General features: G+C 31.6%; 2 protein-coding genes across 2 annotated transcripts in view; one reads left to right on the plus strand and one right to left on the minus strand.

Annotated features, from left to right (window-relative positions):
* Positions 1-3,744, plus strand: part of LOC126740024 (fatty acid synthase) — a 37,699-nt gene extending 33,955 nt beyond the window's left edge. The window contains exon 11 of the mRNA XM_050445904.1: positions 3,407-3,744. Within this exon, the coding sequence (XP_050301861.1) occupies positions 3,407-3,523 (117 nt within the window). The 3' untranslated portion in view covers positions 3,524-3,744. The remainder of the gene's footprint in view (positions 1-3,406) is intronic.
* Positions 3,745-4,096: 352 nt separating this feature from the next.
* LOC126740025 (2-oxoglutarate and iron-dependent oxygenase domain-containing protein 3-like) lies at positions 4,097-12,769 on the minus strand. Its single transcript, XM_050445905.1, has 7 exons — positions 12,262-12,769; positions 8,586-8,713; positions 8,360-8,533; positions 7,270-7,420; positions 7,062-7,206; positions 6,819-7,007; positions 4,097-4,239 (listed from the first exon to the last, which is right to left on the minus strand). The coding sequence occupies exons 1-7, from the start codon at positions 12,354-12,356 to the stop codon at positions 4,132-4,134; spliced, it is 990 nt and encodes a 329-aa protein (XP_050301862.1). The 5' UTR covers positions 12,357-12,769; the 3' UTR covers positions 4,097-4,131.
* Between the last annotated feature and the right edge of the window lie 6,171 nt (positions 12,770-18,940).

The raw sequence follows: 18,940 nt of genomic DNA on the forward strand, positions 1-18,940 counted from the left end.
TGGATATTTTTATTATAACATTTCATTTGCTCAAAACGACTCTATTACGTTAAATGCTGATATTTGGGCCAGTTCTTATTAAATAAAATGTATACACATCTAAATAGTCCAGGAGATAAAGGTATGAAAAGTCGATTAAATGCATTAATCATATCATTTTGGAAATTGATATTGGAGGTTGTCATTAATTTATCAAAAACCACAGGATATCAATAAATATCACAGGATTAATAGTGTATGAAATTTACTAAAATAAAATATCGAAATAACAAAATTTAAAGAAAAGTTAATAGAAAAATTTAATAAAATGTGACAGCTCCACATCTGTTTGGCATTCTTTTAACTAAATTGTCAATATAATTTTCCTAAATTTGTAGCCATTGTTCTTATATAGGGGAGAGTGTTCCACGATCAGACAAGTACCGACCTTGTTTATTGAACCAACCAAAATATGATTATCACTAAAATAAATTAAGGCTAAACATAAGTTTTTATGGTCGAACAAACATCATAAACCAAAAACTAATTTAAAAAAAGTTTGTTTAACAATGGAAGGACAGTTGTCTGTTAGTGGAACACACATGTTCCACATCCAGACACTGCGTGTTCCACAATAAGACAAAAGGTAATAATGTTTTAACGAACTTCTAAAGCTGAAAAATTTACTTCAAATAAGATTGTTGCCGCTTTGTTGTTCCCACATGTGCTGGTTTTGGTAACACCATCTTAATGTTTTCCAAACATACCAATGAGACGTCTTCTATTTCGGGGTAAATGAAGCTGTTATTATACTTAACGGACTTTCTCAAAAATTTGACCTCGCATTCCTTATCCTTTTTACAGAACACTTCAGCTATGTAATAATTTTTTTCTTTTTGTCCATAAATTCTATCAAAATAAAATCGCCAACTTCTGGCTCCTTATTAAGCTTATCTAGAAGTGGTGGTGGATCGATTTCTCCTACAAAATCAATATCATCATCGGAACTTTCGGTTACAAGCGTCGCCGCGTCTTCATTTTCTTCATCTGTTGAGTCTTCATCGATTACTTTTCTTTTCACGCCTTATTCTTCTTAACACTTTTTTTCTTTCTCGCTCCATTTGTTTAGCTTCTAGGGCGATCTTTTCTGGAGTGTCCGCGGCGATAATACTTTTAGCTTTTTCTCTCTTCTTTCTCTGATTTGTTCGTTCTTCAGATTTTGAGTATCCTTTAAATTGTTGTGGACTTACGAAAGTTTCTTTGTGATTTTGTATAGGTGTTGTGTTTAAACTAACTGATACTGAAACTAAGGAGTCTGAGATTATATTTTCTTCAATGCATTTTGATGTTGATGGTTGATTTGGATCCATAAGTCGTTGAGCTTCTTCATTGTTTTGATCCACATTTCTATCAGTTACGCTGCTAATTCCAAAGTCGTCATCTGTAAATATCAATTTATCGAAGGGACAAATCCCAGTTTTTCAAAATCCGCATTTGATATTAGCGGGAGTTATCGATTTTTCAAATGCATAAGCAACACAGCCAGCGATATCAAAAATAGAAACAGGTATCCCAGGGTGCTCTAAAAGCCATGTTTGTAAGACAGTATTGTAGAATGATTTAAACGAAAAAAACACCGAGACGTCTAATGGTTGAAGCTTGTTGGAAGTATGTGGCGATAAGGTCAAAATAATCACTCCATTTTCCTCGGCTAGATTTATTCCTTCTATCGTTAGATGACTCTCGTGATTGTCAAAAATTAGGATAGAAGGATTTTCTTTTGTGCTGGACGTATGTTTAATGAAGTGCCTTACAACGCTTGGAAACAATTCAGCAGTCATCCATCCAGAATCGGAAACCAATCCCAAAGTACCATGCGGTGCTCTATAAGTCATTCGATGATTAAACTTTTTTCGTGGAAAAATCATGACTAGTGGTATTGTATTCCCGGATGCTGATATAATACAACAAGTGGTGACCAGTAAACCTCGTTCTGCGCTCGTGCAGGAAGAGACCTGCTTGATCCCTCTCTGAGCAACAATATTTTTCGGTTTTTGGACAGTTGTGGAGGCAGTTTCATCTATATTATAAATTCTTGTACCGCTATAAAAATTTCCATGGTTCTGAAACACTTTCCAAATTTTTGAAAAAAAGTCCAACATTGTGTTTGTTGAATGATGTCGCTCTGGAGAGGCTACATCCTTCCGGCTGGCGAAGACTTAATTCTGCATGTCTGGACATAAATCCAAGGAACCATTCGCGTCCAACTTCCTTGTTTGTTTGCCAATTTTCCGGAATTTTACAATTATTAATAGTTGCCATTTCATAAGCCAGTTTCCTGATATTAATGACAATTTTTGAGCAAGTTAATACGTAATCGGCTAGGGCTTTTTCTTGATTTTCAGAAAAAACTTTTCTACAAGCATAATTTGGAGCCATTTTAATCTCTTTGGTGGGATTCTGTTTTTGCCTTTTTACATATTCATTAACCGTTTGAAATTTTAAATTGTATCTTTCAGCTGCTTGTCTTAAAGATATCTTCTCTTCGGTGACTGCTCTAACAGCAGCTCTCATGGATTGTTCATCAAATTGCCCTTTATCGTTTTTACGCTGACGTCCTCGAGCCATTTTTCCTGAAATATAAATTAAATTTTTACAAAAACAATTATTTTTTCAACAATACTCCAAACAAGCGTTGTGTTCACACAACCTACAATACAAAATTAAATTTAACTGTGACCTTCATACATAACCTACAAAAGTAAACTTGCTTATAAAATGTCGACAAAATAGCCCAAAATCTGATGTAAAGGTTGTTTTTGTAATACTAGTGTCAGAAGAAAAATTAGAGCATATAAAATATCAACGATAGAAAAAACTTACCGTGAAAAACGATTTTTTATTAAAAGATGCACAAAACCAAGAGAAGCGTTCAAGCTTTGTTTACCACTTCGGCGTGTATAACCGCACTATCCGAACGAAAAACGTCAAACTTACGGCGGGAATTTCAAAATTACGTGCTTTGTCTGATTGTGGAACACTCTCCCCTACGATCACCAATTCTTCCCTTGTCTGGAACACTAATCCTCGATTTTAAAAACGCCTTTTCAACAAGTCGTATTTTTCAAAAATATATATATTGTGAGGAATTCACATAAATAGTTACCTATTTTATTTGGTATTACTATTTAGAATATTCAATTATTGAAAATATTGACTAATCCACGTATCTAGTGTATTTATGGACTTAAAACTTTATTGATACCTTTTGCCTTTTAATTCAAGTAATTTTAAACATAATAATTTACTCGAAGTATAATAGATTTAGAGACCAAAGAGCTGAGGACAAAAAGGAAAAACTAATTTAATAAATCAAAACTGGAACAGATGTGTTAAGACACTAATGTATTATTTATTAATTTTTTAGGTATGCACAATGAAACCAAAAGTGGAGGTCCTCAGTGGAGATCACAGAAGTATACTGACAGGGAACACCGTGGAAAGAATAGCGAACATTTTGCATCAAAATGTTTTATCGGCATAAAAAAAATAATAATGCTAATTTCCTTAGGTTCCAAAGAATAGTCTTAAAGCATATTTTTGTCCATGGCGTTTGTGAATTAATACATTCCGTTTAATTGAGTTTATATTTGAAACAAAAATATATGTGATTTTTTTTTTGGTTTGTTACGTTAACAGTAACAAAGCACATTGATTTAGTTTTTTTTCTTTGTAAATAGTAGCGTAGCTGACTAGGTTAAGTTATTTAAAAAAAAATAATTTGTTTAAAATATTAAATATTAAATAAGAACATATTATATTGTAATCTTTCGTGATATTCAGATAGCTTAGGTATAAAGCTGTTAGATTTATAGGCTATACATGACAAAAAAACTACTTATTATGGACATTTAGATAAGTTTATTGCTTAACAGTTTTCTATTTATTTGAAAATCTTTATTGGCAATTATTTTGTTTCCTTTAAAAAATGTTTGGTGTGTTGCTTCTCCACATAATTTTTAAAGCGCGCAAAATATTCCAATTATATTTATTAAAAAATCAAAATTATAATAAACTACTTGAACATTAAAATGTGTTTTTGTTTTCATCAAAAAACTTATTTTCACAAATATACAGACATTTATTACATCTTTAATGGACCGGATGAGCGTGCTGAACTGCGTCAAAAGGATCCGCAATTTTTTTAGTTTCATCACAAGTAAATGATATTGTAATTGCATATCTCTCTCCCTCTGTGACCTGAAATCCACATAAATGGAAAGTAAATCATCTGCTATTTCCATTTCAAAACGAGCGGTCGAACGGCCCAGGACTTGATTTTAAATTTCGTAATATGTTGTTGCTCAGTTTTAATAGACACGTATTTCTTTTTCGTACTTCGCCATTTTCCGTTTAGAGGTAAATATCGATATTTTACATCTAAATGCCGAGGGTCTTGAATATCATCCGCAAAAGAGGAAAACAACAAAAAAAAACTAAATATTAATTTTGACAACGCTGGTGATGTTCGTACAAAAATTAGTGAATTGCGACATAGTATCCAAATTCAAAACGTTTATTTGCCAATATCAAAAATTACAAAACAGTTGTACTTATGATGTAAGTGAAGTTAGCAAATAGGAATGCATCTCGATTATAAAAACCATTTCTCAAAAGTACCTCTGCAAGAGGCACTTTTAAATGATACATCCTCAAGAAAAAGCAACAAAAAAGGAAACAAAATAACAAGGAAACAAAAAAAACCCTACTAATATTTCTTCGATACTTTTTGATAGTGAGAGCTTGAAAAAAATTTAAAAAGAAATACAATTTATTTATATTTATTTACACAGGGCAGGGATAGGCAGCGACTGAATCAGGGAAGCGCAGGAGAGGAAACACATCCAATATATATGAATATAAATAATATGATACAGGTATATCTTGTTAAATGCGAAACGAAAATGTAAGTGAAGACTCGACCCAGTACAGCTACATGAGTATGACACAACCTGAATGAAAAGAGACTGGAAAAAAGTCCTATTGACATTCATTTCAATACATATTTAATTATTACGCATCATACTGTGACTGCATAAGCATATTTCTTATGTACTTCTTATACTTATAAAGAGAATAATCTTTAACACAATGAGGAAAATTGTTCCACAAATGAACTGCAACGTAACTAAATGATTTTTGAAAAGCTGCTGTTGTATGCTGAGGAACCCTAAAAATATTAAACCGTCTGGTATTATGGTTGTGTTCATACACATTGAAAAGTTTTCTTAGATATGGTGGGTTTCCCGACTTTAAAATTCTGTATATGAAAGAGTACATGTGGTATTTGCGTCTATTTGACATTGAAAGAATAAAATGATTGTTAAGATATGGGGTAATATGACTTCTGTAGCAAATATTAAAGGAAAAACGCATACATGAATTCTGCACTTTTTGAATAGAAGATGAGACTGCCGAAGTAATTGCATCATTGTAGATTACATCACCATAATCAAACAATGATAATATTAAAGAGTTGCACAAAAAATACTTGGTTTCACTCGGTAAGTGACGCTTTAGATTATTTAAATATTTTAAGCGCGTATAAGCAGTGGCAATTTTTTTGTTTATGTGGGCTGAAAAAGACAAAGTATTATCAAAAATAATACCCAAATTCTTTGCTTCATTAACCACCGGTACTACTGTATTGTCTATTTTAACCAGAAAGTCTTGAGAAATATGTTCTATGTTATTTCTATTGGATCTTAGAAATAAGAGACACGATTTTAAAGGGTTTAGTTTCAAATTATGAGCCTTAGCATATATATGTAAATTATTTAAGTCGAATTATTTAAATTGTGTTTGTGAGTGTCGTAAGGAGTTTAATGAGAACGATGTATAAATCTGAGAATCATCTGCGTATTGTTGTAGTTTTGAATAAGATATACAATTTTTCATATCAGCAACGTATAATAAGAATAATAAGGGTCCTAATAGAGATCCCTGAGGTACCCCAGTGGTAACAGGAATAAATTCAGATTTTGAGTATAAGGGATGAGAATCAATCTCCACGCATTGAAACCTGCTGGTCAGGTAGGATCTCAGCAAGGCAATAGAAGTATTAGACAAACCAAAGAAATTTAATTTAGCTAGCAGCATATCATGATTTAGAGTGTCAAATGCCTTACTAAAGTCCGGCAAACATACGGCTGTTACTTGTTTCTGTTCTTCATAGTGCCTGATATCATTCATAAGATTTACCAGACAAGTGAAGACGCTTTAAAGTACGCAACTTTTTTCTAATTTAACCTAAGCTGTAACTTCAATAGGTACTGAGATCCCCATGCTTAGGATCCTTATCTTGGACACCCTGTATACGGAAAAACCACAACTTTTACACAAAGCAGCGTTCTGGTGCAGGAAAATTTTGCAATTTGTTAGTCCAACCGATACACTATTTGATTTTGAAAAAAAAATTTTCCCTCTGTTTTTTGTGAAAAAGTATGTTTTCAACTGCAAAATTGCCAATACAAGAGTTGCAAAGTGTCATTCATTCTATTCTGTTATTACGAATGTTCAACTGTTAAAGCCCATTTACTTTTAACAATGTTATGCACATTTGAACAAAGAACTGTTTGTTTCAAACGTAAAATATCGATATTTAGATACCTCTAAAACAAAAATCTGAAAAAATGTTTTTTCGCCTGAAAGAAAAAATACGTATCTATTAAAATGGAAAAAGGAAGAGCATATTTGAGTTTGATTAAAATCTAAAATCATGTCCTAAGCTGATCGACCCTTTAAAATTGGAAATAGTCTATCTAAAATTAATAACGTACCCTTTCCACAAAATGTGGGTTTTCTGCGCCTGACGTGAAAAACGACACCCGTCCCTTCCTCGGTTCTACCGTAACATTTTCTTTGGGATTTTGCAAATTGTCTTGATAAATAAATCTGCCTCCCACAAAATCAATATTATGATCGCTGAGGTACAGCAGCGATGTATAGTGAAACGAATCGTAAGTGTCCTATAAATAAATAATCGTAAAAATATCGAATAGTTTATAAGATTTTCTTTTTACCTTATCCACATGAGGATGCCAATATTCATCATGAATATTTTGGGGTTCTTTATTAGTCATCCTCGAAAAGAAGGTGGGATGTGTTAAGTATAACTTGGTAACATCCAGGTTAAATGCAAGGGCAATGGATTTTTGGATTTTATTTCTAAAAAAATTTTTTTAATTCGTAAAGTTGTTATTCTTTGCCAAAGAAAATAAAATATTGTACCTGACATCTCTGTAGATGAAGAGGTCTCTTGTTGTAACAAATCCTTGCTCTGAAGTCTTATAGATGTTGATGAAAGAATCCTCATAGGTTAAGGCTCCCGAGTGGAGGTCCATAATAGTTACTCCACCTTTTGGCTTGGCGAATGACATTGCTTTAGCAGCCAGGGTAAATATTTTCTTTAAAGTTGTGTCAGAAAAAAAATTGTACTAGGACTAAATTTGTTTGAATCACAAAACAGTTTAACCACTATCCAAATTCTCTTGATACGTGCTTTAAACGTTTATTTTTATTGCGGATTTATTGTATTGGTAAGTTTGTAGAATATTTCTCTCAAATTTCGATAACAGTTTGTTCAGTAAACTACAACATTTGTTTAATTTTAATTACATAAATTAGTGTTTGATATTCCTAAAGTTTATTCTCCAAAAGTAGAAAAAGCAAATAAGCAGTAGATGAAAAATTCGAAATTCGTGTTTCTTCTTCTAAAAATACTTATCGTTCAATTAAAAACTAAATATATAAAAAAATTTAATAGTACCTCAATTTTAAAGCCGGAAAGTCTTTAGTAAGTATTGGCCCTAATTATAGAAACTCTTTTATGGGCTCTTGCGAAGTAAAGAATAAAGATAGAAAAAAGCAAGTGATTATTGCTAATAGATAATGAGGTAATTAAAATTCAAGAAATTTATTTATTCTCAGATGAAGACCAATCTAACCAAGTCAGGAAATTTTAATAATAGCATACCAGACTTTATTTGGATGTCATTTAACTTTGTATGCCATTCCTTAATAGGCTTTCTGGATCTATAAGAAATCAAATTACTTAATACAATTTTTTTTATAATAAAGTACAAGCAAAAGAGTTTTAGAGAAAAATAGATCACTTCTTCACATTTCAAGAATTTCTAGTTGACTTTCCTCAATTTTATTCCTATTGAGTTTGCTCAGTTAAAATATAGCCCAGCATTAATGTATTAATATTCATCATTATCCAAACTGTTGTTTGGCTTTTTTTAAAGCTGCGATAATTGTAGCCCCTACTGTACATAACATGCAACAAAATTTACTGTCTTATTCCATTTAACCTTACCTCTTTTAGCGAACCATAAAAGTATATCTGCTTCTGACTGAGTAACAATTTCATCATTAATCATCCTGGCACATTTCTTTGGGATACATCCGGGATATTTGTTTATGTCCTCTAAGTATGCCCGATCACACTTAACAGACTGTCCTCTGCTTTGATAGACATAGCCTTGAAGCGCTAAATAGTAAATATTGTAAATATTTTTTTTATTTTTTGCCTATGGACTTACCTAAAGCGGTTTCTTTCTTGTTATTTTGTGTAGGGGAGAAGAACCAAGCGTAAGTTAGGACGCTGATGACTACCACGATTCGGCTGAATATTCTTTGGCCTTTTAACTTTGGCAAAGGACCATATCTTCTAAAATTTATGTATTTGCTAGATAAGATTGTTAAGGATATTTTTTAAAGAATTGATGTAAGAAATAAAAACTGTACCTGGGATATTTAAATTAAATTACCAGAAAGGTAGGATAAGCAATTAAAATTGATTTAAAGCTAACTGAACTAAGCAAAAAAAAGGTAAAAACCAATGAAAGTAGAGAAAATATAGAAAACTAAATAATTAAAGTTAAATTAAACTAAGAACTACAGTAGTGTGTATCAAAATACGATGCTAGATCTAAAGTAATTTATGATTATTTATTTTAGTGGTGCAAACACCAAGGTTAATAACAATTTAACTAATGCTTTATCGGCCTGCTCACATGGAGATTGCTGTATGCACGTAAGTAAATTTCAACATCAGTGAAAAATCTGTTGAAACAGCTAGATACGATTTTGTCGAGAAAATCTTCAAGAGCTGGGAAGATGAAAATATCTCTATTGGGATATTGCTAGATTTGTTTTTGGGCCTAGATTTGTTTTTAGGCTAGAAGGCCTTTATTTCTAAGGAAGGGAGTATTTTCAGAGGAAGGAGTTCTTAACCACAGCATTGCCCAGGGCAGTGTCAAGGGACCCATTCTTTTTATATTTTATCCAAATGACTTGCTAGCAACTTAAATCGTTCGATAATGGTAGCAACTCTCTCAGAACTCCTTCTCATCAGATAAATTAAAAGCAGCACAGGTTTGGTTTTTAAAGAATAAACTGGTTATGAACAATGATAAAACCAATTTTCTCTATTTTCATAAAAAATAAAGAAACACACAGATTCCTGATTAGTTTTTAATTTGGATAAGCAAGTTGTACGGCTGGTAGAGTACAGAATTCTTAGTCATTTATATTTATCAGAATTCACTAACAGACTGGACTGAACTTTTGGTTATTACTCATGCGCATTTATTCATGTAAAATGCAAAAATTGTTTACACTTGTCAGGCAATATCAAATATACAGGTGGAAAAACTTAGACTAAATTCATAAGATAATTGTACAAAATACTAATGAAGTATAATAATAATAAAATACAAAATACTAAATAAATTCAATGAACTCATCTATAATTTTTTAATAGACCCCTAAGAAAGTAAATTATGTTGTATGTATTGATTGTTTGCAAAGGGGTCAACACATGTTGTTACTCCTTAAAGATAATGTTGAAATATTTAAATATAGAGCACCTCAAGGTGGTCTATTTCACAAATATTTACTACTCGGATATGGCATAATCTTCTGCGGCCGGAGTAATGATGAAAACCGAGTATTTGTTGCTCAAAAAAAGGCTATATGGACCATGTTTAATCTTCAGAAAACACACACATGCCAAAGAAGGTTTGGAGATCTTCAGCTTCTCACTTCTTGGATTATAAATATATGAGTGCTTGATGTTTCTGTTCAAAAATAAGGATCAGTTTCTAGAGTATAAGCCACACCACAATATTTCTACCCATTATGCAGGCCTCAATTTTTCAACAGAGAAAGGACCCCCTTATTCTTGTGTAAACTTTGTAGTAAGATTCCTGATAAATTGGAATTAGAAGAAAAAATTTGAATTAGAACCATAAATATTTTTAGACTTTTTACATCATAGTTTCTATTTGGTGTTTTAAACAACTTGGTAATACTTATGTCTTATTTAAAATTTGTAAGTAGTTAATTATTGTTTTAACAGATTAAAAAGGATAGAAAGAACTTTAGGATTTTTTTCTTATTTTGAGCCAGGGCAGAAAGCTAGTTTTAGAATTATCCTTTTTTTGTGACACTCAATTTATTCAATTGTGGGAAACAATATTTTGTTGGCTTTGATAAATGGTGCTTTTGATTCTTTTAACAAATACTTGGAAAACAGTTGTAATTTATTTTGACAAAAGATTTGAAAAATTATTCTTTGCATTGAGTCGCCCTTTTAAATATTTATGTATCTAGAGAAGCATCTTTTTAGAGAAACAGATTTTGTATAAATGTTTGTTTAGATGATCTTTAGATGTTCTCCTTCTTATATTCTATTTGAAGTGTTTTTCTTAATTTTGATTTTATGTAAATTAAATTTAAATATATAATTTCATTATGTACTTTTTTTTTCTTTTAGTCATTAGACTTGGGTGTGTTTTTCAATACTTCTTGTTTCATGAATTATAAAGCATATAATTATATATTGTGCATGCACTCTATATTTGGCTGTTTATTTATTCTTATAATATGTAACATATATTAAATTGCCCATAGCTGTGAAACTCGAAACTCTCTCTAAAAAAACTGAATGCCCTTTGAATGAGTGAATGAATGAATGAATCTTTATTTGCAAAAAATACAACTACAATTATTGTACAGTAAAGGCTGCAATACAACCTAAATTTAAGCATAGTCAAATAGTAAAACAAAACTTATTTAGTTTGTTATTATGGTAGTTATATAACATCTTACACTAATAATTATAAAATGTATGTAATAAATTGATTACAAAATATTGTGCTTAGTAAAATAGGGATAAAATATTCTACAATACTTAGACTAACACATAGATAGTACAAAATAGTAATAAATACAATTAGAAGTAGCTCTACTGGGCTTAGCATTAGTTTGCAGATACTTGTATTTTTACCACAGTCAAACTCCAAGAATTCCTATATGTACTTATGGGAAGCAAGATTTTTTTTTATTGTGAGTTTAAATTTATTATAGGGGAGACTGTTTATTTCATCTGGTAGGCAATTCATAATATTTAAAAATTAAGTTAAGGTTAGTCTGTATCAGAGAATCACCATTTGATTTTGGTTTGTTGTATCCTGGATTGATTGGCGAGTGGACATGTTAGCAATATTACTTTTTACATACTGTAATGCTTGTTGTATGTATGTTGCAGGAAAAGTTAATATTCTTAAAATAATAAAGTGGGCTTGACATGAAGCTGTCCATTTAGATTTTTTTAGGATTTTTCAAAGCTTAGCTTTTGTCTCTGTTTCGGCCTTAATTGCTTTCCCATCATATTACTGTGACAAAATAATGACTGCTAGTTCAATAACAAATAATTTATTTTACACTTAAAATAAAGGAAAAAATTAAATTGTAGTGCTAAATAAGCACATAAATGGAACTTGTTTTGTGGTGTTCTCAGAAATTGAGGATCTTGATCTTCTGATACTAGCAATATGTTGGATAAAGTGATTTGTGGTTTTAATTTTGGTAAGTTGGGCCTTAACAGTCTTTAGATAAGCCCCATCCTAAGACACCATACATTATTATGTTATTTACTCTCACATATTGCTTACATATATATGATTTTAAGCTTTATTTTAGTTCTTGCTCCAGATTCAATAATTTGTGAATTAAAAAAAGTACATTATAAAAATGTCATAACATATGTAGGAGCTACAAACGACAATAGCTCTATTTTGTATTTATTTGATATTATGGTATTTATGTGTCATTTGCAAATTTCCCATATAGGTAATACCTTCATTTAATAATAGAATATAAAAAGTTCTGGTAATATATTTTAATTCTCATATTAATAGTACTAATACTCACAAAGGAACTGGTTTTGAGGCATCATCTTCATTTTTACTGGAAGTGTTTTGCAATTTAGCTTCTTGTTTCTTCTTATATTTTACATCTTGTGCCATAATTTTGCAGTATAAAGATCCTACAATATCTAATAAAGCGTCTTTTTGGAAAATGTCCCCTGATTTTCCTTATTCATAAGATCAATACTGCTTAAAATCAATACTCTTTGCCCTGTATCTAATTATATACCCAAAGTTGTCAGCAGACACATGTTTTTGGACCGTAAGGGAGACAAATAGTAATACTTGATAAAAACAATTAAATACGCCTAAATTCGATAATGAAAATCCTATCGAAAAATCTCTAAAAACATCAAATGCAATTTCTTGTCAATTAGAAAAGTTAGGTTAGGTCATGGTTTGTTTGTGTTCCACAGCACTCCAGGAAGACGTAGTATGAGCAATTAGGCCATTCAAACAATTACAGTGCCCCCTATTACGGTTTATACTATGGCGAGGGTTTCTTTTTTATGGTATGGCCCCTTTTCCGTTCAGATTCTGGACACTGGTAGTATATTCCTAGTCAGTTCAGGAATAAAGCAAGCGTTCAATCCAATCGGTTGCCCCCAAAATCATTTGAGAACGCAGCATATGGCGTTTGCCAGCGCGACGCCACTAAAAAGCACCCGATTCCCGCCGGTGATCGTGTATGTTCGGAGAAAAATTCGGTCGTTTGACGTGAATGACAAGAATAACGACACGAATGTTCCCGCTTTTTTTGCGTTTGTTCAGTTTGTTGGTTGTTTACTTTCGTAAAAAAGCTCCAACTAGTTTGATCAATTATTGCGATTATACTGAACTTGTTTCTTTGTGAAATATTGACCATATTGTTGCTTATAGTGATTTAAAATAATACCTGAAAAGCTGTATTAATTCCAATTCAGCGATTTTAGCTGTAAAGATGGACGGCCCTACTCAAAAGTCAAAACCATCAGAATCAGGACCAAACTATCAACAAAAATATGTGCCACTTATGCAGTAAAATGTTTTCTTCCATTTCAGCTAAGAACAATCATATTAAAGTTATTCATAAGCAGCAGCTCCCAGATAACTTAAAGTCCCACATTTCTTGTCCCTTATGCAAAAAGACTAAGTATTTTTGTGAGACTTATCAAAGAGTTGAAGCTCATTTACAAGTAAGTCATAATATCAAAATAGTGTCCTCAACTTTCCATTTTTCCAGCGAAGAAAGATTTGAGGAATGGTTAAGAGAGCATAAAATAAGCACAGACTATGCACTTGTTTGCACAAGGGAAATTGAAGACAAGATTGAAAAAGTATATTGTTGCAATCGAAGCAATTTTAGAGGTAATTTGTAGCAATTTCAATTGTTCATTATGGTGTGTGAGCAAAGGAAGAGAAGCGATTCTGTTTTAGGTGAACTCCTTGGGGAATGTTCTTCCAATAATATCGAAGCTAGCCATAGTCTAGGAATTGAAACGTTTGTTAATGAGAAGATGACTGAAAATCAACAAGTAGCAGTACAAAGATTCACAACAAGCAATCAACAAGAGAAATTGAAATTGAAAGTGTATCAAACTTTTTAAGATCTTTAAATGATGAAACTTATGATAAGTAAGTTATCTTTTTATAAAATTATATAAGATATATTAACATATACCTGTAAATGTCTAGGTGCATGAGACAACTGACATCAATGATGGAACAGATAAATAAGACAAATACAAGTAAACAAAAAATGGACAAACAAGTTTATTTTCCATCAAAGAAGAAGAAGGAGCAGTAAATAAAAATAATTAATTGTATATTTTTTTCTATTTATCAGTATTTTTTTAATATAATATTGGGTATATTTTTATAGGTTTAAGTATATATGTATGTATATGTGTATTATAATTTTTTATGTAAGTTTTAGGCAAATATTTAAAAAAACATTACCTATCTCATAAGTTTCTTGCAGTTTCTTCTTATGAGTATTAATCGAAACTGTGAATTGTAAATTAGTATTTTAGCATAAAATAATTAAGTTTCTTTTCAAATCAGTCATATACATTATACATGTCTTTGCAGCATTTATAAAATAAAACTTTTAATATATGGTACATTTATATAACAGTATAACTAGTTAAATCCATTGTGTTTTCACTTACAAAAATTACCTCTCTACCTAGGTATAAAAGTTATTTAAAAACATAGGTACTTATTTCAAAAAGATTAATAACATTTATATATTTAAGATTAAAATTAAAGTACAATACTACAATATTTTATAAATTTTGTTTTCCATTTACTTATTTTTTCTAAATATACAATACCCTATTGTTTAAGTTGGGCTTTTCCTTTTGATAATATAGAGAACCAATATAGTCCACATATAGAGAACTTAAAAAAATAATAGTTATTTGTATAACAAAAGGGAGCAAAGTGCATAATTTCCTTAAGTGGGTGAAGTTTGATCCAGCAAAAGCATCCACAGTGAGGAAATGACACTGCTCCTACAGTACTTCATTTTCTACTTTCATTCTTATTAATAAGCACAATTTAATGTAAAAAATTAATTTTATAAAAAATAATAAGCAAGATATAGTAAGAAAAAAATTCAATTATGCAGGGAAATAAAATTAAAAATTTTCTTATAAGGTAGTAGAAAAATAAATATTTCAAATAACACTTTCTCAAAAATAAACTATAGTAATTTAAAATAATATCCAAAATCAAATAAATCTATGTCCGCCCAAAGAAATTTTTAAAAATATTTATTCAAAAAAAATAATTCAATTTCCATTCCATTGAATCGTTCAACAAAACTGCATTTTTTTTATACTTACATTAGGGTGTTATGTATAAAATTAATAATTCAAATTTCTTGTTTGCATCCTTTATTTATATTTTAATTTATTTAAAGAATCAATAATTATTATTATTCCAGAAACGCTATTTTTTATTTTAATTAAATTATTATTCCATTAATTATTCAGAAACCGTTGCTTCTAGCAGCAAACATTGTTCTTTCGTTGGTTGCCCGCCATTCACATAATATTTAAATATCCAGCCGAATGGTGACGGGAATCGGGTGCTTTTTAGTGGCGTCTTTGCCAGCGACGTATTTATTTATAGTCCGGGCCACTTGTTATTCTTGCCTGCTTAAGGTGGAATTCACACAGAACGGGCGTATGGGGGTGGCGCGGTAGACACATGTGCCACTTGCATGTTCGCTTATGGGGCAATACAGATAGAAATGGCGTGGCACAGGCGGGATAAGTCACGCCGCGCCACGTCACTTCGACGCCACAAGTGGCCTACACTAGTGGTAAATGCCATGTACCAAATGTGTGTAATATGGTCAATTACACCCGAAAACCAGCATTTTAATCCCATCCTTTTTTAATTTTCAAACTGAGATAGGGATATATAAATGAGAATTCAATTTTTCCACCTTTTTCTCATTCATCGTTTCATTTTCTTATTAGTCTTTATATCCAATTATATTTGGTAAAATGCGGGATGATTATTTATTTCATACCAAGTTCTGTGAAGACGTGTAACAGTATGCAGCTCTATACGACTATAGAAGATCGGATTACTGCAATAGAAGTGCACAAGATTAATCATGGGAAAAAATATCAAATAAATTCAGTGAAAATGATAAGTATATACGTGTTTATTAACGAAAGATGTTTAAACTCGTGTTTACATTACAAATTATACTTTTGTTTCAGTAACCGAGTGTAAAGACCGCTGGAAAAACACACAAGGAAGCTACTCAAAATATAAAGCCAAATTAAGAACATCTCTCCTTTTTGGATCCTTTCTTGAAGTCTTGTACGAGCAAAGGCAGCGTGGATCAAGAGTCTGCCGACGCATCATTGAGCCACCACGCAGCTAAAACGGAGTCACAATCTAATGAGTCTAAAGACCACTCCAATGCTGATGTACTCTCTGATGATTCTATCCAGCCGTTCCCGTCGGTCACCTGTACCATCTTCCAGTACGTCTATCGATGATCAACCGATAGTAATGAGAGCACCTAAAACACTACTACAGAAAGAACATGATTTTAGAAAAAAAAAGAAGTTATCATCCTCAACCGCTATTAATGAGGTAAACCAGCAAGCTTACCAGTACTTTGAAAAAAAGCAACGATTGTTGGAGATCCAAGATAGCACGAAAACGAATGCCACAATCGATCCTCCTGACCCAGACCTGGCGTTTTTAAGTCCATGAATTCTGTTCAGAAGTGGCGTTTCAAAATTGGAATTTTGAATTTAGCCGAGAAAATACAATCCTCAACCATTTCTGAAGCGTCTACTATCCCAATGGATAGTTCTCAATCTTGGATTGAAGAATCGGTAAATAAAAATCTACATTCAGTACCGCACAGGAACACGGATGAATTTCATTTGAGTACATTTATACATTACAATAATTAATATTAGGGTAACATTATCGTTATATTTTTTTTTGATTAATCAGAAATAAATTCACTTAAATATATTTTCTTCAACTTACCTCAGCGTTATTAACAACCTTTCCTCTGGACTGACAAGTTCTCTCCAATTTGTATATTTTTGTTCTCAATATTAACCCTTACTAAAGCTAGTATTTTATAAAAACATTGAACAGGCATTGGATAGAAACTGAAAACATTCAGGGTACATATTGAGCTCCCGCATAACATTAAACGAACCACCAGTTTTTTCTTTATCTAACCACAAGGAATGTATTTAGTAACTCCTTTGCCTTTGCATGGTAGCTAAATTTACAAGGTTCAACATATCTTGATCATCTTCGTCATCCAAAAGCATTGTAACTTTACTACAGAGTCATGTCCGTAACAAATGACAATAATCACATTGAATCCGTTACTATATGAATTGTGCGCGCCACGTCCGCTCCATTCCAGCTCCATGCCAGTCCCACGCCACCGCCATACGCCCGTTCTGTGTGATATATGATGACGAGCACGCGTGTGCGCATCACGAGTGAGTGAATGATACAAAACGATAGGGTTTTACTCGCTGAATGCGAAACCCGTTTGCTGCAAACCCAAATCGGTAGCAGTTTTTTGCAATTAATTTTTTAAGTAAAAGTAAGCCCACTTAAAAACCTTTAAAGCCGACAAAAAACAATTAGATAACTGAAAATATTAAACTCTTACAGAACCTACATAACGATAAAGGCGTTGAGACGAGCCGAAAAAAGCTTATCTGAGAAATAAGTTTTTAAATTCGACTGTAAAGGAAAAATGTACGGTAGACTTGCAAAACTTAATTATTTGAAAACATAATAAAATTCCTGAAGGATTAACTGAAAACCTTCACAATTTAAAACTCTTTTTTTACCAATCAGACACCAACTAGATAATAATTTGATTCAGTTTTATAGTAAGTACCATATATGAAAGAAGGCATTATTAATACATTAACTTTGGAGCCAATAGCAGCGGCAGAAGTAGGTAACATAATATTTGATATGAAAAGGCTCTTTTCAACCTTCTGCGCTCACGTAATTCCTTACATTGTGCACATTATTAATATCTGCATTGAATTAGGCTGTTTATAAGCATTGCTTGACACATGCCTACATAATTCCTTTACCAAAAATGAATGAACTAACTTATTTTAATCATCTACCAAATAATAAAATAAGAACATATATCAACAGGTTTAATATTGCTCCCCCTAAACAATCCGTTCTTCGCCTTGGTTATGGCTACTCCTCCGCAATGGCAGCTGTTGTTGACTATTTAATTAGTTCCATTTATGACAAAACGACAAGTGCTCTATTTTTTCTGGACTATATCTTTTGACATGTTTAATCACTTTATTCTTCTATCAATTTTGCGTTGCATTGGTTTTAGCATGTCATCTGCACAACTTATTAAATCGTTACTGTAAGTAACGAAATAGAGCTCAGCAGGTTCTGTATGAAGATTGTACCACCTGCAAGCATATTGGATTCACTGCTTTACACAATTTATACCTTAAACTATATTAGTAGTCTTTAGATTTGAAATTATCATTTACACGCTGGTGACACACAGCTGTATAATTCTTTTTATATCAGTGAAGTTGATATTGCTAACAGGTTTAATACCAAAAAGCCTGATCGAAAATATAAAACTACTCAAACTTTAAGCTAATGCAGAAGTGGACGCTATTATCCACATCTCGAATCGTCACAAAGTTCATTAGAAACCCAGATAATATTGAATTGTTGAATTTGAAATAAAAGAGTTTTCATACGTCGATGTATTCTAGTCGATTGAAGAAAATTGCCGAAATGTGACAAACTATAGCTAAAAAATTCTCAAAAAGGAAATCACATTACGTCGTTAATTGAAGTCATGCAATTTTGTGGTTTTGGATCCTTGAATATTGTAGTACGAACACTTGTACTCTTAATTTTCGATAGTTATAGCATGACGTTATGTTCAAAGAAATTTGATAACGAAGAATTAATACATATTAAACATATAAACGAAAGCGAAGTACAATGAGGAATGTTTGGGTGTGATATTCAAAATTAACGTAAGCAATTTTATTTCCATCGTGCACGTAATATAATAAAGTAAATATAAAGTAGGTATGTTTCATGTCGACTTACATTTATAAAGAAAAAAAACTCGCGAATAGTTATTCTTCTATTAAATTAATTTTTACAGAGAGCAACGTCAGAAATAC

This window comes from Anthonomus grandis, chromosome 8 (genome assembly GCF_022605725.1).
Source record: "Anthonomus grandis grandis chromosome 8, icAntGran1.3, whole genome shotgun sequence".
Classification (NCBI taxonomy): Eukaryota; Metazoa; Arthropoda; class Insecta; order Coleoptera; family Curculionidae; genus Anthonomus; species Anthonomus grandis.